An 11,328-nucleotide genomic window follows, 5' to 3' on the forward strand; every position below is an offset into this window, starting at 1 on the left:
GTGTATGCTGTCAGTGATGTCCCTGGCAACTGGACTAAGAGGCACTGGATTGAAGGGGGTAATTGAGTGGGGAGGGGTTTCCAGAATTAGGCCCTGTTAAATGCAGAAAGAAGCGTAAGTAGCAGCAGGGTCTGTGACAGGAACATCCAAGGCAGTTCGACATATCTGGCTCATGCACAAGTAAAATAAGTTATTCATGGGAGCAAAATGTGATTTTCTTGGAACAATTCCTTTCCCCAAATTTCCTCATGTGATATAATAGTCAGAGATTGGTAGTGACAAAATTCCAGGTAGATATATTAATAAGGTACAATCATTTCCACTAATGGAGACTTCCCGCAACATATGCTCAAGGAAGGAATAAGTTACACACACTTTACTATTTCCTCAAAGATACCCATCAAAGTGATTCTGTACTCTGTTCCCACATAATATCCCCATCTGTGACCCTTACAAAAGAAAAGAGACCTCTGAAAAAATCCCATATGCATTAATCTGAGCCTATTTGGGAAAACAAAAAAGGACAAAGATTCCAACTCTATTTAGGCTTCCTGATTCTTAAAATCCATGCCAAGTGCTTCCCCTTCGAATAAGTTTGTGCCAGAGAGAGACAGTTCTTAGATCGCAAAGCTTTCAACCTCCACATGCTCTGAATAAATCTCCCTAGGCACCTGTTGCAAAACACATTTACTTGGCAGGATCCAAATAACCACAAAGCAGAGTCTCTTTGTCTTAAACCACTTGGAATCACAAACAAGAACAATCAGCTGAAGAGACATATAGGCTGTCAATGCACTAGGCCACAAAGGGGAATGGCTCCAAGGCGAAAAGAGTATAGATAGATTACTATCCCGATCCAAGTGAAAAGGGTTAGCTAACCCTTATGATAAAATGCAAGTGCTACTATTGCTCTTTAGAGTTTAAAGGATTTAAACCATATTTGGGTTGTAAAAAGTTATGGTAAAGACTTTAGACTGAGAATTTACCCTTAGCATACCAATGATGTCATCATTTATATAGCTCTACCGGGATGACCTAAAGAACGAAGTTATGTGCAAAAGGAAACAAATAACTTAAACTTACACAAGGAACATCGAGAACTTTTAAAATGAGGCTGTAAAAATAAACAATATTTCAATTAGGTACTGCAATGATGCACAACATTGTGTACTAGGTCCTAAAAAATGTCATTTCCTGTAATCAGTAAGCCCTTGTTCTATATTGTGATAGGAAAACACAATTTTAGACAGGAGATGTAACAGGACTTGAACTACAGATTCAATCATTAAAGGGAAAGGGGTGACTAGCATAGAGGAGGCAGTTGTTATAACTCTAGTTACATCCTAATTCCCAAACATAGCATCCTATCTATTACTCTAATTTTACTAAAACACATGGTTCCCATCATGGTTATGGACAGGGAACTGCCAGAGAACAAAACTTTTCCTTTTCCAAGACATATGACCAGGCAGCCCCAAGTAATGAGTGCACTACCCTGAACCACAGCCATACCCTGAAATAGTATGGAAAAACTGAAGAAAACCATCAGACAACCTTGGTTGCCAGACCAATTTAAGTTGATGAATTTTCATCTATTACACCACCTAAACAATATGGTATAGTCTGTAACTACTTTCTAGTTGTAAAAATTAGTGAGATAAAATAACACACAGCATACAAATTTAAGAATCCAGTCCTGTTTCCTCCCCCTACAGCCTATGACCTTTTCCTAGGACAAAGCTGCAAAGCTCAGAAGAACACGCTACCATAGAATATCTCAAGTAGCCAATACAATGACCATTCAGAATGTAACTGGCTCTCCAGTGTTCTCTATTCATTGACATTATCTGCAAATTAAACATACACTTTTAATCTCCAACAGGGACCCATTCGGCCCAAGATTCTGCTGCCTATAAAGTGATCCTAACTCCTGGCCTTCCTTCTATCTCAATGCTGTTCAATTTAGAGGGCTGTACATAGAAGCAACACTATGAAATTACTATTAATACATCCTGATCCTCCCCCTCTACCCTCCTGCAAAAGATTTCCCCTTGTTTTTGGGAAAGTCTTGCAAATATAAGTTAGAAATCAAGGTGGACTTGGTTTCATTAGGTTCTAAATTAGTTAGGAGGTGCTAAGCATAATTTAAAACCAAAATCATCCCCACAATGCACTACTCCCTTCCCATTCACCAAGCCCTGAAAAGACTCAAATGGACAACAAGCCTTTTGGTTGGAGAACTGTAAGTGAACTTGGCTTTCAACCATCAGCAGAAATCTTGGCTTGTCATTTGGGGAGCAAGCCAAGTTTGAGAAGTTGGCTCAACAATGCAGGCAGCACAGTTTGCTGCCTGGTAGAAAGCCTGAGCTGGAGACTGTCGTTCTCAAAGCAGTGGATGGAATTACAAGAGCGGTTCCAGGTCCAATTTAACTAGCAGAAGAGAGGAAACAAAAAACAATCCCTGCTGCCATGTCTACCCCAAAGTTGCCACACCTATAGCCAATCTGAAGCTCTTAGAGATGAACAAGATGAAGAAAATGCCTTCTAACTAGTCCTACCTACAATGTTCACCTAACTTAAGTTGTGGCAACACCCTGAACTACATTGTTCAAGCAACAACCAAGGCAAATCTGTATTAAGTAACAGAACTCTCATCCATATTTCTAGGGGCTTTGAAGCATACATAAATCCTTTAGGCAGAGTTGACAACTGTGCTTGGCACAGATACATTCAATGTCAAATCAGGGCAGTCTGACAACACTGTCCCCCATTCATCAGAATGGTATGGACAGCTGCCAGGATACTACTGTTCATCAACGCCTTGTTAAGTGCCTTCACAGACTGGCATTTCCTTTACTAAGAAGGAAACCTCACCTTGGTTAGTGATTACTGCCAGTGTGTATATGGGTTTCCCACAGGCACATGAACAAAATGTGTAAAGATCTATGCTGTGTACTAAGGAAGTCAAATCAGGATGAGCCTACTCTGTCTTGCACTGGGAAAGGTCTTTCATAGGGGTTAAGTGGCAATGAAAGTACCTTTCCAAAATCAGTCAGACAAACTAGATCTAGAGGAAGACAGAATTCTTAGAGTGGCCACTAAGCCCAGGGACAAACTTACCCACATGCACCATAGAGATAGCAGCTGCAGATCCTGCCTTTTCTCAAGTAAACTGGATTCATGGGGCCTGCCAAAGGAACATTCCTTCAGGGCCATCCCAGGCTTACAAAAATACTATGGGATACTGAAGAGTGGCCCACAGATGCTCCACAGGAACTCAGGCACAAAAGAGCTTCCAGCTTTGACTTCTCTGCCAAGATCTTTATTCTTCCATTCAGTTTTCCTTCCACTGAACTTCCCACAGATGCAGCCAGAATAAAAATCTTCTTCTACAATTTGTCCATCCATCCCTGACACTAACAAGTACATGTTAAGTTGTTAAATGTTGAAAGCAAATGCCACTTTTTTAGCCAAGTTGCTTAACTTGCAGGAGAGTTCATAACAGTCTGATGGATTCTGCTTAAAATTGGGGGAAACCTATTTAAATTATTTCTTTCCAACTTTGTGAATATAGAATGTATCCTCATTCGATATTTTCTGTTAGCCAGCATCTCTTTTCCTAAAAACGCCAAGTGGTAGATAACACAGTGAAATATCTCATCAGGCTGGTTCCCAAATACCTAAGGAATGCTGTGAGCAGAATTCTTTCAAAACTAATACAGCTATAGATACATCTGCTCCAAATACAGGGAAACTGATAATTAACTTGCCTGACACGGTGTAGCAATTCATCACAATGTACCAATTTTTAAGAAATTTCTGAGTCTGAATACTGGTGGTTTTATTACCACAACCATCAAGATAGTCTTGCCTCTTTTTTTGGATCCACATTTCTGATTTTGTTTATATACTTATTACACCACTAACATATGTATCTGGAGCATTAAAAGGTTAAGTGATTTGCCCAGGAGTCGAGTCACATAGTTTTTGTTGGCTACTGGGCTTCCTGACTCTCATTCAGTTCCTTTCTGTCATGCTGTTTCTCTATTACCTACATTTCTTGCAAAAAAAACCTTTATTTATGGCTCGGACCTGTGAATTCACTGAAGCAGGGAATTCCCTTTGAGGAAATTTCCTCCAACTAGGCTGTTCTACAACTTCTAGCATTAGAGGCTCTGGGACACTGAAAGGTTAAGTGACTTGCCCCGGGTCACGTAGCTAGTTTGTGGCAGGTGGGCCTTGAACCCAGCTTGTCCCAACTCCAAGGATAGCTCTTTATCCTATACCACACTGCTCCTGACATTAATAATGAATATAATCAGTAACATATAAGCGATCCAGGCACTCCTCTCATTACTTAGGGAAGATGCAACTGATATTATCTTACCTCAAAAACCAAGTATTCTGGGGGCGGCTAGACAGCACAGTGGATAAAGCACCGGCCCTGGATTCAGGAGTACCTGAGGTCAAATCCAGCCTTGGACACTTGACACTTACTAGCTGTGTGACTCTGGGCAAGTCACTTAACCCCCATTGCCCCACCAAAAACAAAACAAAACAAAACAACAAAAAAAACCCAAGTATTCTTTTGAAGCCAACTGAAAGATTCAACCTGATACACAGAAAATCCCAACCATCAATGGTGGTGGCTAGCGATATATACTGACCAATGCCCATGGAATGAAAATATTAATTCAAGTTTCCCACAACTTTATTTGAGGAAATAACTTTTAAATTGAATCAGACTATCAAGGCAAGGCTAGTACACTCACAACTGCTTGAAGTTAACTACTTGTTGACCAAATTTCTAGCTTTCCTTTGAAGATTAATCCTTGGTATTGATGAATATGACTAGCACAATATGGCATCATATTATACCTCATGTACTACAGAAAACATTTTTTGAGCCTAGTAAACTTCTGGCCAGCACCCTGGATTCCTATCCAAACTGGTCAACACTGCAGCCATCCTATAGAAAATCAGTTTTAAATAGGATTATAACAGCAAGGCAGAAGTACTTTATTAATAGCAGCAAAGGTCTATTCAGGAACCCATGATGTTGGAATTTCGGCACTGTGGTTAACCACTTTAAAAGAAGGCCGAGTATATACCACCTATGCCATAAAACTCATTCTTGCTACTAACATAAAGTACTTTGCTATTCAAGTTCAAATCTGAAACAGATCTGCTCTTCTTCCTTTCTGAATACATTACAATTCTGAGAAGCAAATACCTTGGAGAGGCTAACACACTTCACATCAGAAATGGAATTGCACAAACCTGTTTTAAAACTTCTAGAAGATATGCTGCAATTGCAGTATACTGAGCTAGCATGAAGGACAATTTCTTAGAAATAGTCTCAGGTCTCACATACTTGTATTCAAAGCTTAAACCCCTTCCTGTAGAATGCCACCAAAACAGAAAGAAAACATAAAAACATTATGTGCAAAAGGAATCTGTATCTTTTTATGTCCACACAGTAAATCCTTCCATTATTTTTTAAAGTGTTTATAAAATTAAAAGGAAAATCGCATCACTTGGGATTTTTCCAACATGGGATTTTTTGTCATAGGAAATACTGCTGGAAAAGTCTCCAAGTCATTCTTCTGGGTTACTCAGACTGTTTTCTTCTAGTCGAGCTTATTTTTTCTACCAATTAAAGTCTTTATCTTTTTCATGGCTCCCAGAGAATATTAAATTCAGTTTCACTTTCTCTTATAGTTAGCTGTATTTCCTACTTCATATCAGTCTCTTATGTCTCATGACACAGGATTTTTACACCTGTAAAACAACATTCTCTAAGTAATTTTTAAAACTCTTACAATATTGACCCAAATTATTCACTATTTTTTCCTTTTATTCCATCTTGATTTTCCTTCAAAAGTCAAAGTCTAAAAATGGCTCCTCAAAAACAAGAAACTTCTTATGCCCAGGCCTTGAGTTTTGGAGTACAAATCTGATCATCATAGGAAGGGGAATTCTCACTCCTGATAGTTGTTTGTGAAACTGAAAAACATGCTGGTAACACATCTGCCTTTTCTCCATGCTGTTGTGATTACCTTGTGCAAGATGTCTGAAAGTCTCTGCAAGCCAAATAAAAAAGCAAAAAACAAAAAACAAAGGGATCAACTCTAGACACCTTAACACTTAACCATAAAATTCTAGAGAGAGCCCTGAGATTAGATGTTAAGGTGCAGAGAAGTACATTTTAATAATTTCATGGCCATTTAAAATCAATGCATAAATCATTTGAAAATCAAAAAAAGTTTGAGAAAGCCCTCTCTCAACAAAGAAAATTGGTTTCTTGCTGAAAGCCCATGAATAGTTGTTCCAAGCAAGAGTCTGGAAAAGAAGTTCTTAAAGGACTCTTTCTCCCCTCCTACCACCCTTCAACTAGGGCTATTTTCAGATCACATCAAGGTAGTTGAGGAGAAAAAGGAAATACTTTTTAAAATTTTGCTTTTAAAGTACAGTATTAAAGTGGATATACTATTAAAGAAAATTTACAACAAAAAAATCCAAAATAAAGAATCTCCCTCACAAGTTATGTGAAACTCTGACCAAGTCAGCCCATTAAAATGGATAATTTTGTTTTTAACAAATGACAATCAGAAACAGTTTTCAGGTCTAATAAAACAATTACATCCTGGGATTTCTCCTAATGTTGTTTAAATTCTTCTGAAGCCCCAGGTCTCTGAACAAGATTCTGAATCTCAATCTGTTCTGTTAATTCAAGTCTAAGTCAGCAAGAGTTTCTCTTTTTAAAAAAATTATTATTCCTTACTGCTCCCAACTACAAACTATCATGAACTTTGTTGTGCTTCATTCCCCTTTCCCGCTCTAATCTCCCTTTGTTTTGTGCCCCCAAAAAAGTCTCTTTCTCCTACCCCCATTCAAATTCACTAAACAGCTCCAGGTTCCCATCAATTTTCAATACATAGCTACATCTACTGAACCAAATATTGAATGCATTAATACAGAAAACCAAAGAAATGATCTAGCATTTTCTTACAGCTTCCCTCCTTGACAAAACTACATTCTCATTTCTCTCTTTCACACCAACTCCAAAGCTTTTTCTCTTTAATTTCAAAACCTGCTTCAACCCATGGGCCTAGAACAGTGACATTCTGCTACTGTTCCTGTATGTGCAACTTGTGGCTTTAATTTCTGCATTACAATGTTATGTAATACTGCTAGACTCTTTAAGGAATACAGTATTCAAATGGCTCTTTTCATTTCTGATGATCACATGTGCCTCCTATTTGTCTTCAAATATTCTCTAGTTTGCTTTGCCTTCAAATAATGACAACGACTTAATTCAGAACTTCTTTCCTTTCCTGACTCCAAACAGTAGTTATAGAAATCCCTTGGATTTGCTCCCTCCAGAATCAAATCCTTTCCTATGGACAAAGCTCCTCCCACTCACCTAGACACCTGAGAATCTAGAATGATTTAAGTTTACAACCCTTATCCCCAACTACAATCCCAGACGTAGGCCCCCACCTCACCTCCAGCATTTCACAGTGCAGTTTACCATCATAACATTGAAAGTAACAGAACTCTCTCTGACCCCGAAAAGGATTAGAACTGAACGGAAATGAAAATGAAATGGAGAGAAGGAGACGTACCGCAGATTGAAACCTCGGTTGCTCTTCCTGGAATAAGAGAGAGAAAAATAGAAAATATAGGAGTTATTTTTACGCTTCACATTCAAAAATAAGAAAGAAAATGCCGGCGGTGAAGGAAGCAGGGGATGGGGAGTAAGCCCGACCCTCCTCCCTTCCCCCCAGCCGGGATCCCCGTGCTGGGCTGGGGGGAGGGGGGGATTGGGGGCGTGTGTGTCTTGTGCGCCGCCCCTTCTTCCGGGATCCAGCCCAGCCAGAGGGGACGCACTGGGGGGGAAGGGGTCCTGAATGCCCCCGTTCCTCAGCCCCTGCCAAGGGCATTCTGGGCACCCTAACCCCCCCCAGACAGAAAAAGGACTAGGTATCTTGGACGAGGTGGGATGGGGCGGGGAAGGGTCCTGAGCACAGCCCCCGTTCCCTGGATCTGGACAATGGGCTACGGAGTGTACCCCCATCCCGGCACCAGGGGGGTCAGGGAGGAGGGTAGACTGGCCCCAGTGATGTTGCCCCCTCCGCCGGAGTGGGGTGAGGGGAAAGTGGCGGGGGAGGGAAGGGAGGGTTCCCCAAGGCCACTCCTCCCCATCCGGACTCCAGAGGCCGCGGTGGCCGGGAGGGTGAGGGAAATGCCCGGACCGAGGCGGCGACGGCGGACCCGTCTAAGGAGGGGAAGGGCGAGGAGGAAGCGGCCCGGCCTCCGCACGCCTCCCCCGCCCCCCCACCCCGTCCAGTTCCGTCTCTGGCCGCTGGCCCCGACCCCCAAACAGACACGCACGGGAAGGAAGAAACCCCGGGACTCACGTCGCTCTCCACCTCGATGTCATCGTTATCGCTCATTTCCTACGGCCCAGGGAGCGGCCACTGCAGCGGCGGCTGGGAAAGGGGGAGGGGTGGAGGGGAGGGGGAAGTCAGGGACAACAACAAGCCGGGCCGCACACGCTCGCTCGCTCGCTCGCTCACTCACTCCCTCACTCACTCCCTCACTCACACACACACTCACACACACACACATACACACACGCACACGCACACACACACACAACAAGGCTAGAACCACCTCCTCACTGCAGGACCGGATCAACGGCGGCACGCACGCCCGGCCCCCCCCCGCCCACGTGACCGGCCTCAGCCGCGCAAGGGCCGCTGAGACTTGGAGTCCACTCTCCTTCAGTCGCCCAAGGACTGAAGGTCCAGGAAGGACTACAAATCCCGTTAGGCACGATAAACACTCAGGCGCTCCGGCTTGTTGACGAGAACAAGAGCGCCTGCGTGTCCCGCCGAGGAGGGAGGGAGAAAGGGGAGCGTGATGCCTTCTGGGAGTTGTAGTACTCGGCTTGGTGGGGGTGTGGAGCAAGTTGTTAGGAGGTTTTTCTCCCTTGGGCAGCCGTAGAGGCTGCTGGGTAAGGAGAGGACACGTGGAGGCTGCTGGAGCTCCGGGAGTGGAGTGGGGTTTCTGGGCACGCACTCTGCTGGGCAGTAGGCCTGCGGGAGAGGGTGGGAACGCGTACGGCGGGGCTCAAGAGCGTCCTAATTATCTTACGTCTCCTTGGTTTTATCATTTGCATTCTCTTTTGACTCACCCGCCACGCGTTTCTGCGTCTAGGTGTAACCTACCTTGGGGCTGCAGCAAGGAACTCTACCGAAGTGAGAACGCTCTTGTCCAGTGGGAGGCACAGCTTGTCACTTTAGGTGTTCCGGGTGTGAACTGCAGACCGGAAGTGTGACTCCTCATCTCTGACCCAGTATTATTTAATTCTGGGGTAAGAAGCTGTGATCATCTTTACAGTTTCTAGTATGGCAGGGGAGGTGCAAAAAGTGTAACAGTTTCCATGAAATCCATCAAGTTTTAAAATACAGTGAAGAGAAATGACCACCTTTATCATTTTTAGGATACTTAAAAGTGACAGAAGTGGCATATGAAACTTTGCCCAAGAAGGTGAGAAGTGGAAGTTGATACTTTATAATTTGGAAAGGCTTTCGATGCCACTCCTTGTACAAGGTGTTTCTTGAACTTTTTGGTTAGTATTCTTACCTCCCCAAACCATTATTTTGTATGTTTCATATTGCTTATGCACCTGTTGTATGTCCTCAGATCGAGGAAGGATTGTTTAATTTTTTTCTTAAAATCTCAGCAGATGAGTGTTGTTGAGGGATCAGAATTGGAACCCTGAATAGGGTTAAATAATAAGTAATTGACCAAATGACTGAAGTAATATATTACAAAATTTCTTGTAAAATGAGAAACTAGCTTAAAGCTAGTTTCTTGTTGTAGTGGAAAAAAATGCTGGGTATGAAGTCAGATGATATGGGTCTGAAAATGACTTTGAAACCTTACCTGGTGATTCCTTAAATCTCTTCCAGCTCTAAATACACAATACCATGATCTATAATCCTTTGATTCCAGAGGATTCATTTGAACCCAGGGCCCATGATTCCAAATTCAGAATCTCTGCTACTGTAATGTGGTAGTGTGTTTGCCACATTTAATTCAATAAACACTTTATTAAAACTTGTGTGTGTTCAGTCATTTTGCAATCATGTCTGGCTCTTTGTGACCCCCATTCAGGGTTTTCTTGGCAAAGATATTGGAGGGTAACTAGGTGGTGCAGTGGATAGAACACTGGCCCTGGATTCAGGAGGACCTGAGTTCAAATTCGGCCTCAGACACTTGACACTAGCTGTGTGACCCTGGGCAAGTCACTTAATCCCAATTGCCTCACCAAAAAAAAAATATATTGCAAAGATATTGGAGTGGTTTGCTATTTCCTTCTCTACCTCATTTTATAGATGAGGAACTGAGGCAAAACAGGATTAAATGACTTGCCCAGGGTCACACAGCTAAGTGTCTGAAGTCAGATTTGAGTTCATGAAGATGAGTTTATGTGACTTCAGGCCAGTTACTCTATTCCACCTTTATCATCTAGCTTCCCTAATTAAATATTACCATATACAAAAGCTAAGCAATCCTGACCTTGAGGCTCCCATAGTTCTACCACACTTTCCCCCAGATGAAGCCATTTTGATAATAGCTAATATTTACACTTTTATGAGGAAACAGACTGGGAAAGTTTGTGACTTACCCAGAGTCACTCAGACATACACTAAGTCAAAGCTTCTTAAACTGTGGGTCATGACCATATATGAGGTATCACAACTGAATATGGGGGGGTTCTCAAAAAATTTGGCAACAGTAAAAGGTTATGTATACCTATTTTATATACCTGTATACCCAGAGTCACATAAAAATTTCTATGGTGAAAATGAGTCATGAGTGGAAAAAGTTTAAGAAGCCCTGTACTAGGCCACCTTGCAGCCCCCCAGATACATTAGGTACATAATTAAAATACCACCATCCCTAGAGGCAGCAACTCAACTCAGCACCCTTTTCTAAGTGATGATTGTTTTCTCCATTTTATGACTGACTTCTGCCCAGCTTTTTAGTGTCTTAATTTCACCTTTCTGAACCTTTCTAAACCTTTAAATTTCAGCATTTGATCTCCCAGAGGAGCAAAGATTCTTTTTTTTTTTTTGGTGGGCCAATGAGGGTTAAGTGACTTGCCCAGGGTCACACAGCTAGTAAGTGTCAAGTGTCTGAGGCCGGATTTGAACTCAGGTCCTCCTGAATCCAGGGCTGGTACTTTATCCACTGTTCCACCTAGCTGCCCCTGGAGCGAATATTCTTAGGCATGACAGCATAAAATTGGTT

The 11,328-nt window shown here is 42.3% G+C and overlaps 1 protein-coding gene across 6 annotated transcripts in view; it reads right to left on the reverse strand.

Moving 5' to 3' along the window:
- The window catches only part of MAX (MYC associated factor X), an 89,699-nt gene extending 80,974 nt beyond the window's left edge, over positions 1 to 8,725 (reverse strand). For 3 of the 6 annotated variants that reach the window (XM_043988905.1, XM_043988902.1, XM_043988901.1), the window contains exons 1-2: positions 8,424 to 8,725; positions 7,629 to 7,655 (exon numbers count right to left, since the gene is read on the reverse strand). In XM_043988905.1, the coding sequence (XP_043844840.1) occupies positions 7,629 to 7,655; positions 8,424 to 8,459 (63 nt within the window). In that variant the 5' untranslated portion in view covers positions 8,460 to 8,725. The remainder of the gene's footprint in view (positions 1 to 7,628; positions 7,656 to 8,423) is intronic. The other 3 variants (XM_043988906.1, XM_043988904.1, XM_043988903.1) reach the window with 1 other exon arrangement.
- Between the last annotated feature and the right edge of the window lie 2,603 nt (positions 8,726 to 11,328).

This window comes from Dromiciops gliroides, chromosome 2, assembly GCF_019393635.1.
Source record: "Dromiciops gliroides isolate mDroGli1 chromosome 2, mDroGli1.pri, whole genome shotgun sequence".
In the NCBI taxonomy this organism is placed as follows: domain Eukaryota; kingdom Metazoa; phylum Chordata; class Mammalia; order Microbiotheria; family Microbiotheriidae; genus Dromiciops; species Dromiciops gliroides.